Consider the following 19,414-nt stretch of genomic DNA (forward strand, 5'->3'; position numbering starts at 1 on the left):
GACACCTGTAACTAGTGAGCAGAAGATAAAGGAGGAACTTGGACTAGAGTTCCTAACAGTTAGTGCAGTGAATAGGGTTTGAGAAGGGACCTACCTGGTGTATTTGGGAAGAATTTAGAATGGACTCGGGGACCCAGAGCTCTGGCTGTTTCTGAAGCTTATATTTACCATGGCTCATTTAAAGGGATTCTTCAGCATACCAATGAAGAGAGACTGCATTAACTTTATTTCCCAAGCAGCTAAAAAGCAATTTACAGTCATAGAATACATATGTAATGGAGGCTGTATTTTTTTTTAAAGGGTGCTTTTAATTTTTAAAAATGCTGTGACATTTGGCCACTAGATGTGGCAGTTCTTACATAAGTGGAAGCAGCCCATAGTATTAAGTTGGAATTCTTTCTGTTCAAGTGGAGATTCTAGACAATTCTCTGTGAACTAGAATAATAGAGCTATAAAATCTACTTTATGTCTAGTAAGTTTATCCCTAGTTCTTGGTTTCTTCACTCGTAAACTACATGGTACCCCCCTCCATCACCAAGCTATTTTAAACCCATTTAAAGTAAATTTATTTGCTCAGGACTAAAATTGTAAAACTGAAACCATCAACCTCTACTCATGAATTAATCTTAAAATAAAGTTCAATAACTTCAGTGATAAATGCAACATACAAACTTTATTAAACAAAAGTAACAGGTAAAGTCAAACAGGCACTTATATTTAAGAGAAAAAGTAACTAGGAGAAATTTTATCTTAAAACACCCTACAGTAACCTACTTGTAGTTGCATTTAACTGAGCTCTGTTGCTGTGAAGAATACAGCTCATGCACAGGTATGGATGAATGATTTGTACATTTTCAAGTATTCACTGAATACTACTTATATACACATATACATTAAATTTGAAAAAGATTTAATTAACGATCCCCAATATCTTCATTTTTGTTGATCTTTTGGAAGAGGTCGTCGAAAGAGAAGAATATGTGGTTCTGTGGAAAGAGAAATGTTTTATATAATTTTAATATAAATGGTTAATTTTCACTCAAAAGAATTCTCAACTGAACCAAAAATAAAGTAAAATAAATCTATGGTCAATGTTACTTATTGAGGTAGCTGAAATGAATTTTGCTTCAAAGTCACTGTCAACAGTAAACATAATAAAACCTGACAATGAGGTATTTCCCCAGTGTTGACTCACCTTGGAGAAGAGGGATGGTAAATAGAGAAACTACTTTGAGATAAATTTCTACCTTTGGAATCTCAATCACAGTGAAAAATAAAGAGAAAAGTTATCTGTGGGGCAAAGACGCCTAACACCTCATTCAAAAGCCACCAGCTTATAAATCTGCAGGTCCCAGGGATCCCATTAAGTCCCTCAATTGCTTTTTCATTACCTGGAGAAACACCTTTTGAACTCTAATATGATTACATGCCCTAATACCAAGAGAGTTGGAGTTGTGTATCTTTAAAAAAAGTTTTATGTGTTTAAAGTTTGTGCCGCTGCTGCTGCTTTAATAAGAGTGGAAAACAAGATAGCCTTAATTGCAGTTCTGCAGCATGCCTTCATATTCTGTTCAAAGCATTATAAATTCTTGAAGATTTATTGATAACCCATAAATAGGATATAACCCCACAAAGGTTTAGTTTAGTACAGTGGTTCCCAATCTTTTTTGGTCATGCCCCACCTAAGCATGTCTAAAATCCTGATTTCCCCCCCACCCTTCCCCTGTGACAAGCATTCATAAATTTGAGTTCACTGGCTTTGTTATCTCATTGAATCTTAAAATAATATTAACAATGACACAAATCTATATAAAAAGTCAGCAACCGGAACATTGATTGCTATAAAGCCCACTGCAGCCAGTGAACTGCCAATGGGTGGCCAACCTCCTGCCAGCCAGCCCCACCCCTAATCATCCCTCTACATTAGGGGTGTCGAACTCAATCAGAGAAGGGGCCAAAATCTAAAATCCAGCCTAAATCGAGGGCTGAACAGTCATAAACTGTCATTGTGATGGAAACGCAGCAGAGTGCAGTGATGACAGCGCGGTGCGGGCCACATTGCAAGGCCTGGCGGGACGGATTTGGCCCGCGGACCTTGTGTTTGACACATGTGCTCTACATCAATAGGGGGCAGAGCCAGCCAACCAACTGAGGCCCCTTCCCCAGCTGCTGAACCTACCACATTTGGGATGGGGGTAGGCCACCTGGTCAGCTGTCTCCTCGTGCATACAGGCTAGGCCCCAATCCACCCCAATTAGGGCCAGGCCTGTAGGACCCCACCCGTGCACAAATTCATGTACCAGCCTCTAGTTTAAAACAGAATAACATATTTTAACTCAAGTTATATTTTGCAGGAGAGAAAAATGCATTATTTTCATTTTGGCATTTACAAAATTGGAACCCTCTGGAGGAAAAGAAATCATTCAAAAATAGTTAACTTTAGGATATCATTGAATACCAATATTACTAAAAAGTCAACAATCACAACTGCTACTATTCAGTTAATGCTTTCCCAAGGAACAAAACTTACCTGGCTCATGAATCATGTAATGAACCCAGCCAAGACTCTGTTGGACACCAAGTCTCCTCCACTCCTCTTCTGACATCAGATGGGTTTTGGGTACTTGTTTGGAAAGTTCTCTGGGTAACATGACATGCCTGTTGAAGGACATAACCAATATAACCACGTATTAGTGCTGTTTGTAAATATGCCTTTTCTATATTTACAATCACTTTACACATGCATCTTTAGAATACTTAAAATTTGAAATTTTGTCCCCAATGTTCTTGAAAGCATATTACATGAATTGGTGTCAGTTTTGAGTACTATGGTCTCCACTACCTTTAATTCTGATGTTAATGTCCTATGTTCAAAATTAGGAAGGTAAGAATATGCAGTCCAAAACCAGAAGGCATTTTATTTGGGATTAATTTTTTTTCCCCAACAGAGGTTTGCTAGTTGTCTCAATGTTCTTCAGGAATAGGACCCCAAAACTAAGTTGGACACATATTCATGAAAAATTAAAAACAAAAAAAACAAAATAAGTATCTCTTTTGCAGCTATTTTTGGTCATGTGACTAAGTCCTGGGCAATAGGATATAAGCAGAAAATAGACAATTTATGGAAAATGTCCTTGAAAGGAAAGAACATGCCCAATTCTTTTTCTTGTTGATTATAAAGCAGACTGACCTGATGAGGGATGAGCTACAGAAGCCATCTAAGACCACAGAAAGGATTGCAAATTGAAGATGGTCCCTGATTAGAACTGTCACCTAACCTCATGTAGCCTTTTACATAAGGAGAAAAAAATTGCCTCATTTGTTAACAGTTAATTTATTACTCAACATTGTAGATTTGTAGTAGACACAAATCCTTGTATACTCTAGAAAGTGCTTTGTACTTAGTTCACAATCAAAAGCAAAAAACACTTCAGTTTTCCATTAAGTTACCTACTTACACCCAAAACTTATTTTGTTTTTCTGTTGTTCTTTTTTTGTTTGTTTTTTTTAGGAAGGCATCCAATATTCTTCTGTGTCAAAACATACCAATACATCTTTGCTAAATTCTTAAACACAAACCTTTACTCTCTCTTCATTGTAATAAAATGATTTTTATAGGATCATTGCCTATAAAAATGTGAATCATTGCCAGGGAGTGAGAAAGGGGCAATCTGATACTTTCTGGCACATAGGCAAAGTAAAGCCATCCATAAGATTAATCTGCCATCAACCTAGTCTGTGGCTGGTTTGTTAAGTGCCAACTTCATATTATTTACAGAACAGACGTGAGCCTGATACAGTTGTATTATGTTGTTAGATTGTCACGAAGTCAAATTATGCTTACTATCATAGTTTGTTAAAATTTCACCAATTCCTGAGAATTACATGGTGATTAATACCAGCTACCTCCATTCATTCTTAAAATGCTGCTTTAACATCTACTTTTAAGTTTTTGCAAATAATCTGTTATCTTATTTCTATCACATTGTTGAGTAGTCTCAAAGAAAATTTTGCACTAACTAGATTTGTACTTTTTATGTATACCTACATAAATATACCAAGATATTATTTAGAAAAATTTATAACCCCTACCTTCTCCAGATACCATGGAAACGGGCTCACCATCAAGATGTTTGATTATAAAGAAACAATTTATAAGTAGTTTCAAACTTATAAGAAAATTCTACCTGTAGTTCACTTCATGGAAATAGTTTTCTAACTATGTTTGTGAAAAATTACTTCCAAAACTCAATGTTTACTTCAGTATTATGGGCTTTTCATGGAGGGAAGTAAAGACAGATATAAACAAAGGTGCTACAAACAAAATGCAATTCGAGAGTCGTCGTGGATAGGATTTTTAAAATACTAATATATAGCGTTTATAAATTTAAATCCACACAATCTTGTAATACTTGTTCCAAATGTCACTTAACAGAACAAAGCCTTGAAGTTCATTTACAAAAGAAGCTTAGCTTAAGTAAAAGGAATAGGAAATTGCCCTAGCCGGTTGGCTCAGTGAACTGAACGTTGACCCACAGACTAAAAGGGTCCCGGGTTCAATTCTAGTCAAGGGCACGTACCTGGGTTGCAGACTCTATCCCTGGCCCAGGTTGGGTGCTGCAGGAGGCAACTAATTGATGTGTGTCTCTCACATCGATTTCTGTCTCTACCCCATCTCTATTCTTGAGTGAGGATTAACGAATTTTGTTAAATTGAGAAAAAATAGACAATTAAGTTTGCATTTACAAAAAAAATAAAAGATTTAGATAATTGCATATTGGCAAAAATAAACACTTGAAATCCACATTGCATGCTGCACCACCATATACAAGCTTCCCTAGAATCACACCTCTGATTTTATTACTAATTATCGATTTGCCTTTAGAAGTATCTCTGAAGATTAATCGTGGTTCTGTTCCTATAAAGGCAAGTGGCTTGGTCAAGAAAGATCATCAGCCGAAACCGGTTTGGCTCAGTGGTAGAGCATCGGTCTGCAGACTGAAAGGTCCCGGGTTCAATTCCGGTCAAAGGCATGTATGTTGGTTGTAAGCACATCCCGGGAGGAGGGTGTGCAGGAGGCAGCTGGTTGATGTTTCTCTCTCATCGATGTTTCTGGCTCTCTCTTTCCCACTCCTCTCTATAAAAAAATCAATAAAATATATTTTAAAAATAAAGATCATCATCTTTAATGTTTTAGAATATATCACTTCAAATATGACAGGATTTTCTTCTATACATTAATACACACAAGCCACTAAATAAATTCGGCTTATTGAGTGCTCATCAAGGATTGTTGGTTTATTGAAACTAAAAAATGAACTACTGCCAGAAGACCCCCAAAAATGTTATTTATTTGGAGCCATGTTTCAGAATTAATATTTTTTCCAGCTTTAGATGGGTACTGAACATTATGCCATCCTATTGCAGGGAACTGTGCAGTAAGCAGTTACTATGTAAAAATAAGATAACCCACTTCGAATTTATATCCAGAAAAGCAACTTTTTCTGGTTGAAGAATATGAAACAGTGCAGGATTACTAATCTCTAAACTCCTTTTTTCTTCTAAGAATATAGATTTCCAAGGAGAGAGGGCTGCGCCAAACACAATGTTCTTTCTCCCCAAACAGCCTTCTCAGGAAGGCACAGAAGGTCGCCGGGCCGGGAGGCCGGTCGCCGGGCCCGGAGGCCACGCCCCGGGGGACCCGGGCGGCCAATGAGACGCGCCTCTTCCTCCCACGGCCGGGGCCGGTTCACAGACTCCGGAGCGGCCAGGCCCAAAGCCGAGCCCGGCGGACACACCGGCAGGAGGGCGCCCACGTCACTGAGCTGCTTGGTCTGGAGGAACCCCTCGGTCACCGTGTTAGCGCTCACAACCCAACAAACACTTCCACATCCCAACCAACAGCCAAGTGTCCGGGGTTCCCCCTCAAGGTCATTTTTAGTATCATTAACTTCAAAAGCAAAAAAAAAAAAAAAAAGTACTTTCTATGGTAAACCAAAATCACCCTCCACCCTCCTCCCCGCGGAGCCCAGAGGCCGACGCGGCTGCGGCCGAGGACGGTCTGCCGGTAAGCCGCCCCGTCCCCGCCGTCTCACCACGGAGCAAAGCGGCGGCGGCCCGGCCTGCGCAGGCGGAGGGGCGCTCGGCCCGGCCGGGCCCCACTCCCACCCCCGGCCCCCAGCCCCGACTTCCGGCCTCGCCCGAGCCGGCTGCCGCCCTGGCTGAGGGGGCCGGCGGCCGGCGCTCACCGGTACTCGTAGTGCTCGTCGAAGTACTTGTCTGAGTAGTAGATCTGCTTGTGGGCCATCCTGCCAGCGGCGGAGCGGCGCGGAGGGCGGCCACGGGGCGGGAGGAGCGGGAGGAACGGGCGCAGCGAACCAACCGTCCGCGTCCGGCCGAGGAAACGACTCGACTGCAATCAACCGACCACAAGAGGAACGATCCCGGTTTGAATCCGACAGCCCGCCGCTGATTGGAGGCGACGCCGACCAATCACCTTTTGTGAAAAATGCGGAAGGCGGAGCCTGCTGACAACCTATCAGCATCGCCACTCCGCGACGTCGATTCCCAGGACCAGCCACTCAGAAGCCTGTTGCGAGGTTACCCCAGGGAAGAAGGAGATGATTGGCATGGTCTGGGGGCGGGAGCTCCCTTACGTAACCGGCGTGAATGGAAGGGCGGAGACGGGGACGTTGAGGGCCGCCGAACGCGTGCGGAGGGGGTTAGAACCTTCCAGGTCCGCAGTGCCGTTAGGCTGGCGAACCTGCGGAACTGATGAGTTGTCGCGAGGTTTGGCGAGATCGAGGCGGAGCGGGGAGGGGCTGGTGCCATATCCGGATGGCTGGCCGGGGTGGTCGCCCCGGTGGGAGGTGGGCAGGCAGAACGGCCCGCTAGGCCGAGGACTGGCCGGGTGTGGGGAGAGAGGGGACGGAGTGGGATGGGAGTCGGGACGCGGGAAGCCGCGGTCGTGCCGCGGGGAACGTCCCCGCAGCGGCCCGCTGGGACGTGGACGTGGAGGCCGCCAGGCCCCGAGGCCTGAGGTGTGGAAAGTGTTCCCACCACGCTTGGTGCGCACCCTCGTATGGCAGCCTGTAGGTACCGTGTATACGGGTGCTTTATTTTTTAATTGATTTTTCCACAGAGAGGAAGAGAGGGAAGGGATAGAGAGTTAGAAACATCGATGAGAGAGAACCATCGATCAGCTGCCTCCTGCACACCCTCCACCAGGGATGTGCGGTACATGCCCCGGCCCGGGATGCCGCGGACGCTCTATCCACTGAGCCAAACCGGTCCCGGCTATACGGGTGCTTTTCTAGTGTAGATTCCAAAATAGTAAAGCTTACTGCTGTGGACGGAAAGGGCACATGCTGACCTGACAGCTCAGGGGCGCCTGCTTGGCGGTCTGCAAACTCAGACCTAAAGTCACCACAAAGGAGGGTCTGACATTAAAACTTAACCAAAAGCAGTTTGTAGGGTGGTCCTAACCTAAGCCGGGATCTTCCCAGACAAAGGTTCATATCTTTACCTTAACTGAGCCAATTGTCTTTTTGGTCTAAGATAGCATACCTGTGAAATGTCAGGGTAATTTGTAAATCCTCTTTTTCCAGACCCCCCAGGGCACAACCAAATGTGCCTGGGGACCTGGAACCTAGTCCACAAATTCCTTCACTGTTATTGTTACCACCTTAAAGACTGTTAACTGTCCTGCACCACCTAAGTAAAAAGCTTGTGTCTGTCATTTTCATCCAGTCCCAGAGGTGTCTCCCCCCTCCCTAATCTGTCACCTCCCTAATCTATCACCAATGGGTGTCATTTAACCCAACTATGTCTCCTATGATTGTAATGTGTAAAACAAGCTGAAAAACTGCCATCCTCTGGAGCATTATCCCAATCCTTGAGAGTCTGCTTCCCTGCAATTGTGGACAGTTTGGCTCAAATAAACGCACAAGTCTTTAACACTACTGTACAATGGGATTAAAAATGTTTGTTTTTAAACTTCTTGGCTCTTAGTATTGAACCCTAAATAAAGTTGCTGGAAGAAGAAAATTAAGCCGAGATGTATAGTGGTTCTCAGGTAACAAAAGGGAACGTTTTAGTATTTTTCTCGTTTCCCAAAATGAGCATGTGCTGCTTCTGTAGTATCGTGTTTGTTCTAAAAAAGTATTAGAAAACGACATTAATTATTACTAGACCTAATAACTTGAGTGTGATGCAGCTTTAGTTGCACAGGTGAGAGCACAGATGGGCCCTGCAGCCCCCCAACACCAGGTGGGCCTTATTCAGCTTCTAGCAGACTTTCTCATAGCCTGTGCTCAGGAGGTCCCTGCTTTCCCCATTCCTCTCCCCGCTTCCAGCCCCTTTGCTGACTTTGTTGCAGGCTTGCTGGGCTTTTGTCTGGCCCCCACATGGGCTATTGCCTACTTACCATAAACAGGTGAAGAGGGCATGTCTCTTGCTCACAACCCTGTATCCAGAACAGCAGAGTTCCTTGCACATGATGAGCACTAAACTTTAAGTAATATAGTAATAGTGTATGCCTAAATAATTGGGCGTGATTATGTTCTGTAATAGTAAACATGTGAATAAGCTATTAAGGGAGTTGATTAAGGAAATCCCTAACTTTCTGGCAGAATCTGGGAAAGAAAAGCTTCCAAGGAGGTGTATTTTTACAGAGATGTATTGTGGAATATTTCAAACAGAAAAGTATAATCAAATCCTGTGTACCAATTACTCAGTTCAGCAATAAACATTTTGCCCATCTTGTTTCATCTATTTCCCTCTTTTTTGATAGAATATCTTTGAAAGATCTCAACTATAATGCCCATTTACTCTGAGGTAGTACTTTGTGTCTGTCTCTGTTCTTAAGTGTACATCTCAATTTTTAAAAAATGTTTAGCATCATGTCATTACACTTACAATTCCTCCTTATTCTCTGACACCTCCTTTAGGTTGATTCCCCAATCGCATGCCTTTTTATGGAGGATTGGTGTAGATCTATATCTAAACTTGGGCCAACATATTGAATTTGACTTTTGTCTTAGTCCAAACATTCCCCCTACACCACCTTTTCAAGTACGGATTTATCAGAGAAACCAAGTCATTTTTGCCTGTGGGACATTCCACAAGCTGTATTTGAGTAGTTGCTTTCTTGAGAAGCAATTTACTTTGTTTTTCCTATAATGTGGTATTTAGATCTAGTTAATAAAACAAGAATTTGTCCAAATCCATTTAGGGAAGTAAGTGACAGACTCAGATTTGAGCCCAAACAATCCCTGCTCCAGCGATAGGCCTCTTAACCTATTGTATACTGTCTCTTGTCTTCAGTAGAGAGATTGGTACTGTGAAGGCAAGAGGAAACATGCTATGTACAGAGAATGCTGAATGGATTTGGTTTAGAGTGTAGTCATGGAAAGAAAAGGAGGAAGCAAATCTCGGAGGATACACGTGGCAAACAGAAGAATGGCCCCCTAAAAATGTCCATGCCCTAACCCCTGGAATATCACCTTACATGGCCAAAGGAATTTTGCAGATGTGGTTAAATTAAGGATTTTGTGACGGAGATTATCCTGGATTATAGGAATGGACCTAATTGGCATCACAAGGCTCACAGTGACCAGTGGCCCAGGAATAGAGGCAGCCTCTAACAGGCGTCTTCAAACTACATGCGGCCCGCAGAGGAGTCTGATCCGGCCCGCCAGGTTTTTTGGGCAGTGAGCGCAGCCGAGGTGTTACAGTAGGAATTAGTAGTTCATCCAGCTCTCTGAGGGACCGTGATCTGGCCCCCACTTTAAAAAGTTTGAGGACCCCTGCTCTAGAAGCTGGAAAAGGCAAGAGTGGGGTATCCTCTAAACGAGAGTTACCACTGCTGACACCCTGATTCTAGGCTAGTAAAACCTATTTTGGACTTCTGACATCTGGAACTCTTGAAGGATTTGTGCTGCTTTAAGCCAATAAGTTTGTGGTAATTTGTTAAAACAGCCATGGGGAAGTAATAGAGAGGATTGGACTAGACTGGGAAGGATTGTTGGACTCCTGGCTAAGACAGGTGGTCATTTTGATTACTGGAGGGCTAGCTAATGTTCTCAGCAAGGAAGTGGCATAATCAGGTTAGATGTGACAAGGGTCATGAGAGGAATGTGGAGGATGGGAGTAGAAAGAATTGCCTTTACAAGGAACCCCTATTAGAAAGTTATTGGGGGAAAAAAAGTTATTGCAGGCTCTTCCAGTGTTGCTTGGTTGAGTGCCATCTGTGCGCCCAAAGGTCAAGGTTGTGGAGTCAATCCCTGGTAGGAATGGGTGTGGGAGGCAACCAATTGATGTTTCTTTTCTCTCTCTCCCTCTCTCTAAAATAAATAACATTTAAAAGAGTTATTTCAGTTGATAGGATGAGTATGAGTAGGAAGGGACAAATCTGAAAATTTGAAGCTAGAACCAAGAGAATGGGATTTCTTTTCTTTTCTTTTTTTTAATAAAGTGGGCCTTTCACATGGGCCTTGTTTTTACTTTGAAATGGGAGTTTAATTTTTGATTGATGTAAACATGATAAAAAGGCAATTGGAAGGCTGGAACATGCTCCAATTATTACAAATCTCCAACATACACCTGGAACTTCTCTACCCCACTAGCACACTGTGCAGTGACAAAGGTCAGTGGTGCCAGGGCAGAGGGCCTCTAGCCAATACCGCTGGTTCTGATGTCAGCCATAACATCGTTAGTCTGCTTCTGCTGCTTCTCTGGCTTGAAGTTGAAACCAACTGAGGCCTAGGTGTTATCCATAAGGATTAACCCTTTGCACTCCGAACCATTCTGGACATTGGCTACCAGCTACTTGACGCTACTTTGCGGCGGACACGTGCGTTGAATTAACTCAATTCCCCGTAATCACTAATAAACTGCAATGTCCCCCCTGAGAGGGGACATCCGAGTGATATGCTAGAATTCTGATGTCCCCTGAGAGGGGACAGCGGAGTGCAAAGGGTTAATGCATAAGGGAGTGGACCGGGGAGGACCTGCATGGGAGTCCCAGAGGGCCACCCTTTGGGCCCCTTGTTCCTCCTGTAAGTTGGTCTACCACATGATTAGGACATGCTAGGGAGGGAAAGGTCAGGGGACGGTGGGACCCAGCGACTAGCTAGGGGAGGAAAGGTTCCCCTTATGGCAGGTCCTTGTTTTCCCAGATTTGCCTGTTGGTAGGCACCCATGGGCTCTATTCCCTGGTGCTCTTCTGTACCTGGCCCATCCTCCTTGCTCTGCTCCTGTCTTCTAACTGCCTACCATAAGTTTACTTGATCAAATTTTAACTATTCTTATTGAAATGTCTTCTGTTACTTTTTCATAAGTGAAAAATTGGATTTGACTAAATGTTTTAATTATTTATATGACTGTGGAATGGTTCTTACAAAATTACAAGAGATGGGAATGGAAGAAGAGAAGCTGGGAAAGAAAATCACCTATAAGAGCACTGTTTCTTAAGTTCGGTTCCATAGACCCGCAGGGCCCTCAAATTCTCTGCCAGACTTAAGAGAGAGAAACATCCATGTGAGAGAAATATTAATTGGTTGCCTTCAACACTTGTCCCAACTAAGGATCGAACCTGCAACCCAGGTATATGCCCTGACCTGGGATGGAACCTGCCAACTTTTGTTGTATGGGACAGTGTGCCAACCAACTGAACTACACTGGCCAGGGCCATCTGTATGACTTTTTAAAAATTGACTGATTTTATAGAGAGGAAGAAAGAGAAACATCTAGCCCTAGCCGGTTTGGCTCAGTGGATAGAGTGTCAGTCTGCAGACACAAGAGTCCCAGGTTCTATTCTGGTAAGGGCATGTACCTTGGTGTCGGGCACATCCCCAGTGGGGAGTGTGCAGGAAGCAGCTGATAGATGTTCTCTCTATCCCTCTTCCTTCCTCTCTGTAAAAAATCAATAAAATACATATTTAAAAAGAGAGAGAAACATCTATCAGTTGCCTCCCTGCTGGTCATTGAACCCGCCACCTTTTGGTGTATAGGATGATGCTCGCTCCAATGAACTAAGGCACAACAGCCAAGGCTATATCACTTCTTAGTTGCAGAGCCCAAGCTTGTTTTTACTTCCTACTAGTCCTCATTTAATTGTTAGTAATTGTTATGGGTCCATGAACATGAACAGACTTGTGGACGAAACCTGACAAGCTCAGGGCAGGCCTGCATGGTGGCCTTACAAACTCAGAGACCTAAAGTGACCCCATAGGATGGTCTGGAATTAAATGTCCTAACAAAAGCAAGCCATGCCAGGAGTCCTGCCCTAGGATGCTATCTTCCCTGACAGGTCAATCTTTACCTTAACTGAGCCCCTCTATTGTCTTTAAAAAATGATTTTTAAATTAAATCTTTATTGTTGAATGTATATATGTCCCCTTTTTCCCTCACTGACACCTTCTAGCCTGCTCCCTTTCCCCGCCCCAGACCTATACCACCCTATTGTCTGTGTCCATGGGTTATGCGTATATGCTGCCTACAAGTGCATACAAGTTCTTTGGTTGATATCTTCCCACCCTCCCTCATGTTCCCTCTGAGTTTCTTGAGCCTGTTCTATGTTTGTATTTCATTGTTTTAATTTGCATCTCTCCGATGATTAGTGACTTTGAAGATTTTTTCATGTCTCTTGGCCATCTGTATGTCCACTTTGTAGAAGAGTCTATTTAGGTCCCTTGCCCATTCTTAAGTTGGATTCTTTGTTGACTGCAAGCTCAGGGGCAGTGGTGTGAGCCTATCCTGCCTCCTCAGCAGTGCTAAGGATGTCCGACTGCTGGCAGGTGGACATGCCCTGAGGGCTCCTGAGCTGCCAGAGGGATGTCTGACTGCCAATTTAGGCCCCATTCCCGGGGAGCAGGCCTAAGTTGGCAGGTGGACAATCCCCCAAGAGGTCCCAGATTGTAAGAGGGCGCAGGCCAGGCTGAGGAATTTTTGTGCACCGGGCCTCTAGTATGTGAGTATTGCTACAGTTCATGCTGTCCTATAGTTCCCTCAAGCTGTCCTGTTTTTTAATTGTTTTCTGTTTGTTTTTTTTTGGTTCTCTGATTGAGTGCTGTTTTCTTACCGTCTTCAAATTCACTGATCCGATCCTTGACTTTCCCTAACCTGCTGTTTATTCCTTCCAATGTGTTCTTTATTAGTGCTATGTCATTCTTTATTTCTGACTTTTTCATAGTTACTGCATGAAAAAGATGCTGTTGAGCATCTTTGCCATCATTATTCTGAACTCTATGTCTGATAAATGTCTTATCTCTTCTAATGTTTAGCTCTTCTTCTGAAGAATACTCTTGTTATTTCATTTGGGGCGGTTGTCTCCCCATTTTGCCTACCTGTTTGGGTTTGTGTCTGTGTGTTAGGTAGACCTGCTATGAGTCCCAGTCTCTAGTGCAGAACAATGTCAGATACTGTTTTATGACTGGCCCTGCATACCCTGTTTGGAGATAGCAACCCTAGCTTGTGGCTCCCTCTGCTGGGGCTTGGGCTCTTTGGAAAGGACCAAGATATGCACCATGGTCTGCTTTTCCTGGCCCCGGGTCCAGAGATCTGGCAGAGTCAGAGCCTCTGCCTGTAGTCTGATTGCAGTCAGGCTTGATTAGTCTCAGTCTGTTAACCACAAGAGGCCTTCTAACAGGGTGGGGAACTGCCCCCCCACCGGGGGGGGGTTGGGGGGCAAAAACTGCCTGGATATCAAAGGTCTGTCTAAGAAATAAGTCCTCCGCTGTGTGAGAGAATGACGCAGTCTGGGTTAACTTCATAGGCTTGTTAAGCCTGCACGTGGTCAAACTGCATCTTATCAATGTTCCCGTCCCCCTCAAGATCATTTCCTTACTCTCTCTCTCTCTCTCTCTCTCTCTCTCTCTCTCTCTCTATATATATATATATATATATATATATATATATATATATATATATATATGTAAAATTATAGTAAAAATGTGGGGGTTTCCTTTCAGGATCATAGATGTAAAGTAAACCCCTGGATCAAAGAGATTCATTTCCCTTGAAAAGTGATCTGTTCCTTTGTGGTATTTGAAACTACCCCCTGGAGTGTGAGGGCGCTTCTGGGTGCTGGTGCTGTCGGCTCCCCTGGGTGTCTTGGCCAGGGACCCAGCAGGGTCGTGGGCTCAGGCACTGGCTGCCTCCTATGTTGTCTTGCACATCTTTTCCCAAGAGGGAAAAATTTCACCTGAAGTTCTAACAATCAGCTTTATTTGGTGAAAGAGTAAAGTTTAGAAGAATGCAAGCTCTCGAGGGTTGAGCAGCTGACTCCGTTTCATTAGACAATTTTTCTAGCAGGCCTCCCATGAAACACTGGGGAAGAGGCTTTGATTTGCAGGGGAGGGTGCGGAGGGGGAGAGGGGGAAGGGAATTACTGCCACCTGGGGGGAGAGGGAGGACTTCCAAATAAACTTGTGCAGAAAGGGAGCATATTTGGAGCTTCCAGAGGGAAAGAGGGACTTTGCATCGGGATGGGAATTCTCTTAAAAAACTCAGAGAGATGTAGTGACCCTGGGCCCTGAGCAGCAGGCTAACGAGGGTTTGGGGAAGCTCTTTAAGGGGGGCAGGGTGACTGGCAGCTTATGGAGCTTTGCAAGGTGCTGCGGGTGGGCCTCGGGGAACCCATGGCTTGAACACAGGGACTCTCCCTTTCAGACCCTGTTAAATACTTACTTAGGGGGGTAATTTTCCTAGGAAGTCATGCAGACAATTTTTCTTTATTTTGTTCTGACAGTTTGGTGAAATGTATAATAATTTCCCACACAAATGACTTATTAATTACAAAGTGGGAAAATCATAATTATAAAGCAGAGACACTGGACAGTGCTTAACCAAGTGATCCAATGCACAGAGGTCATGTAGAACAGACAAAAATCTGTGCCTTTGACCTGCTACCCATGGGTCACCCCACCACTGGAGCCAAAATGGCCTGACATAAATCCAACAGTGAGGGAGCCACAGACAGAAACAGAGGGTAGTCTATAAAACAAATGGACAATGGTGGTACTAAGAAATGTCCACAGTATGAAAGACAAAGGTTGAAAGAGCAGTTCCAGGTTAGAGGCCAGAGGGACACAGCAATGCAATGCAGCAATCAGTCCCGAACCAGGAAAAGGAGTAGCTGTAAGGAAGGCTTTGAGACGTTTAAGCCTGATAAATTCTATAAAGTGGCAATGGTGAATCATCTAAATTTGATAGGCGTGCTGTGTGGTGAGGGGAAAGAATGTCCTTATTAAGAAACACACACCAGTATTAAGGGTAAGGGAGCACAACCTCCTCTCAAATGGTTTAAAAATGTGCACATATCCTATATAATAAAAGCCTAACATACAAATTGTCCCTTCCACCAGGCCAACCACCCGCAGCCCCTCCCCCAGGCCAGTCCTACCCTAGCTGGCGGTGGCAGCAGGTAGCTGGGGGAAAGGAGGTCCTGGTCAGCAGCCACGAGGGACCCTACCCATGCACAAATTTCGTGCACTGGGCCTCTAGTTACACTATAAATCTGTAAATCTTACATATTATGTATATACTTTTTCTATAAAACACTATATGTGTATGTACACAAACAGTATATTTCCTCATAATGAGGATATTCTCTTATATGTATCTGTAAGTATAGAGAAAGAGAAAAAAAACTAAACAAATGCAGAATGTAAAAAAAAAAACAAAAAAACCCCCAAAAACTAAAAAGGTGAATCTGGGGGAAAGGGTACCAGGACTTCTTTGTATCTTTTTTTTTTAATATATATTTTATTGATTTTTTACAGAGAGGAAGGGAGAGAGAGAGAGAGCTAGAAACGTCGATGAGAGAGAAACATCAATCAGCTGCCTCTTGCACGCCTCCTACTGGGGATGTGCCTGCAACCAAGGTACATGCCCTTGACCGGAATTGAACCTGGGACCTTTCAGTCTGCAGACCAACACTACCACTGAGCCAAACTGGTTTCGGCTCTTTTTTTTTTTTTTTTTTTTAAATCATACTCCATTTTTTTCTCCTTAGAATCTTTCTATCATCCTTGTAACTTTTCTATGAATTTGAATTATTGCAAAGTAAAGCATTTTAAAAATAAGTCTGAATAATAAATTAAGCATGGTTTTAGAAATATAAGTTAGTGGAGGCGCCTCCAGCAAAGCTGGAGTAGCTTTGGGGCCATGGTCGGCAAACTGTGGCTTGCGAGCCACATGTGGCTCTTTGGCCCCTTGAGTGTTGGGTGAGTTAACCACTATATGTTAGTGTGTATAGAGTGTACAAAAAGAGGGCAAGGTCATAGTCTTACACAGTTTGTCTCTCCAGGGCCAACACAAAGCTGTCCTGAGTAGCTCCTGCTTTTTCTTTGCCTGATCACGGGCAAGTTCATTTGCCTGTTAGTTAAGGGCCTCTGTACTTTATCTTCGGTGCCACTTTTGATCAGCAAGGACTCCTGAAAACCAAATGGAAGAGTCAGAGTGCTTAGAGGAAAATTTTGAGGGACTGATGAGGTCAAGTGTAACAATTTTGTGCTATTTCTCACTGTCCAGGTACCTTTTACGCTGAGTTTCTACCAGCGTGCTGGTTAGCTAGCTGGGTTTGCAATATGAGGACCTTCCTGCAGTTTGGATTATTGCTGCGGCTCCTCTAGAGTGGAGCCGGCTGGTTTGGGCCTGAAGGCGCTCTGCAGAGCAGCCAGGCGGGAGGGGTGCCTGTGGGGAGGGCAGCCACCCAGCAGCACCCTCAGAGGCACAGCCTGCTCGCAGGCAGGGTCAGGGAAAATCAGCTTTGAGGGGACAGGTGGGCAGCCATTGAGTTTGGCCTACGCCATTTCCATCCCAGGTCACACTGGTTATTTTATGGTTACAGTTGTTTGTGCTTTTCAGGTGGTATCTGTAGCTTTAGAAGCATTCTAAAATGAGCTAGCCAAAAACCACAGTTCTCGTGACCAGAAAAAAAAGAAATCACAAACTAGTTATGAAGACAATGCCTAAAGTCCTATTTTTAATCATTGTGTAGTATCTTAAAGTACAGTGCTTTAAAATGTATTGGTGCATAGCAGTGCTTTTATCCATTTCTGTGTTTTAAAGTCCATTGTTACATAATGTGTTATGCTGTGCTGTAGTTACACATAATGAATTTGTAATTGCTAGCTTGGTTGTGTTTTAATGCTTTACTCTCTGAGTGCCAGGGAAGCTTTATTCCTAAAACACGTGTACCCGGAAACTGGTGGGAGGGACGCTGGGGGCTTTGGGCCTGACTGTCGCCTGGAGGGCAATTCACACTTGGTTCTTGGGTCACCACCCCTGCCCAGGGCTCCCCAGCGGCTGTGCGGGAGAAGCCACCGAGGACAGGAAGGACCCAGGCTCTGCTGCTTAAAACTGCTTTTCAGGAGATGAGGCCTGGGAGGCACTTTATTCCCAATCTTCCACAGAGAAGAACGAGGCAGAGGCCTCCCAGGGGCATGCCCAGGAGGGCAGTTTGCCTGGGAAAATGTCTTTGGGGGGAGGGACTGAGAATGAGTTACGCTAGTGTGTGCCCGAGGCAACAGAGGATTGTTCCAGACGCAGGTTCCCAGGCCCACTGGGGTCTGAGCCAGCAGAGCCCAGGAGCAAGCATTCTTTTCTTTTCTTTTCTCTTTTTTTTTCTTTTTTTTTTTTTTTTAATATATTTTATTGATTTTTTTAGAGAGGAGGAGAGAGGGAGAGCTAGAAACATCAATGAGAGAGAAACACTGACCAGCTGCCTCTTGCAAACCCCCCACCGGGGATGTGCCCGCAACCAATGTACATGCCCTTGACCGGAATCAAACCGGGGACCTTTCAGTCCGCAGACGGACGCTCTCCCGCTGAGCCACACGGGTTTCGGCAGGAGCTAGCATTCTTAAGCGCCTTCCGGTTTCGGGGTCTGTGAGAAATGCCCCGCTGACTCCACAGACTTACACTCAAGACTTCCTAGCAAGCCTCAGGCTGGTCTTGGAATTGACAGACAGGAGGTAGTTACTGAACAGTTCGTCCTCCCACACTACTAGAACCAAATAGCACTCAGAATTCCAGTGTGAAACATCGTAAATATTTTTCTATTATGAATGGCACCACCCAGGAGAAGGGGAAGCTAATGCTCAAAAGCCTGAACTCCCTGATGACATGTAGGTTACACAGTACACAGGGCAAAATCACAAGACACCGTGGGTCAGGGGTTTGAGGTCACACCAGTAGCGGTTAATCAGAGGCCAGGGGAGGCTAAGAGGTCATTTCTTCAGGTCTGAGGACAGCTCTGGGCTCTGTCCCTGTTCTGGTGTCTCTCTGGTTTCATGGGAAAGTAACCAGGAGGGCCTTCCTCTCAGGGCTCAGAGCTGAAACTTACCTGAGGTTGAGATGTTATCTTTCTCCACCAGAGGTCCTGACCTTGTGCCCATTAGTCAGGTCCCTACTCCCTTCTGCTTGGGGCGGGGAAGAGGTGTTTGCAGATTATCCAGGGGATAGGTCTCTGAGGGATGGGTGGATATATGTATGTTTGTGTGGACACACAAACACACACACACACACACACACACTGAGTGGCCAGTACTTCGTTGGGCCACCTTTTGCCTTCAGTACTGTGGCGATTCTTCTTGGCACTGACTCCACGAGATGCTGAAAGGTGATGCGAGGAATCTGATGCCAGTTCTGTGAGATGTGATGGTTGTGGAACCTGCTGTCTGATGGCTCTTTTAACTTAGTCCCACAAATGCTCCATTGGATAGAGATCTGGTGATTGTGGGGCCACCTAAGCAAGGGAAAGTCTCCCTCATGTTCTTGAAACCACTCCTGCACAGTACGAGCACCGAGGCATGGAGCATTGTTTTGTTGGAAGAAGCCATCTCCATTGGGATACGCCATCAACATAATAGGATGAACTTAATCAGCAACGATACTTAGGTGTGTTGTGCTATTCAGACGTTGTTCCACACGAATTAAAGGGCCCAAATCATGCCAAGAAAACATGTCTCAAACCATAACACTGTCCCTACCAGCTTGAAGGGTTGTACTCATGCATGTGGGATGCATGCTTTCATGCTTTTTCCGCGAAATTCTCACTCTGCCATCTGCATGATGCAACTGGAAACGTGATTCATTGGACCACATGACTTTTTTCCAATGCTCAGCTGTCCAATCCTTGTGTTCCTGTGCGAACTGGAGATGTTTTATCTTGGTAACTGCAGACAGCAAAGGTGTTTGAACAGGCCTTTGGCTTCCATATCCCATATGATGCAGTGTATGGCTAGTTTGCCTACATAGTCATAATAATCTGGCCGCTCAGTGTGTTTACCATATTTTCTGGCGTATAAGACGACTTTTGAAACGAAAAAAAGTCAACCGAAAATCGGGGGTCGTCTTATTCGCTGAGTATATCCCGAAAAACGTCTGGATATGCTGCTAAACGAATTTT

The 19,414-nt window shown here is 44.3% G+C and overlaps 1 protein-coding gene across 1 annotated transcript; it reads right to left on the reverse strand.

Annotated features, from left to right (window-relative positions):
- Positions 1-654: 654 nt before the first annotated feature.
- CKS2 (CDC28 protein kinase regulatory subunit 2) lies at positions 655-6,445 on the reverse strand. Its single transcript, XM_036420097.2, has 3 exons — positions 6,249-6,445; positions 2,531-2,658; positions 655-986 (listed from the first exon to the last, which is right to left on the reverse strand). The coding sequence occupies exons 1-3, from the start codon at positions 6,305-6,307 to the stop codon at positions 934-936; spliced, it is 240 nt and encodes a 79-aa protein (XP_036275990.1). The 5' UTR covers positions 6,308-6,445; the 3' UTR covers positions 655-933.
- Between the last annotated feature and the right edge of the window lie 12,969 nt (positions 6,446-19,414).

Source organism: Pipistrellus kuhlii, unplaced genomic scaffold (genome assembly GCF_014108245.1).
Source record: "Pipistrellus kuhlii isolate mPipKuh1 unplaced genomic scaffold, mPipKuh1.p scaffold_m20_p_61, whole genome shotgun sequence".
Classification (NCBI taxonomy): Eukaryota; Metazoa; Chordata; class Mammalia; order Chiroptera; family Vespertilionidae; genus Pipistrellus; species Pipistrellus kuhlii.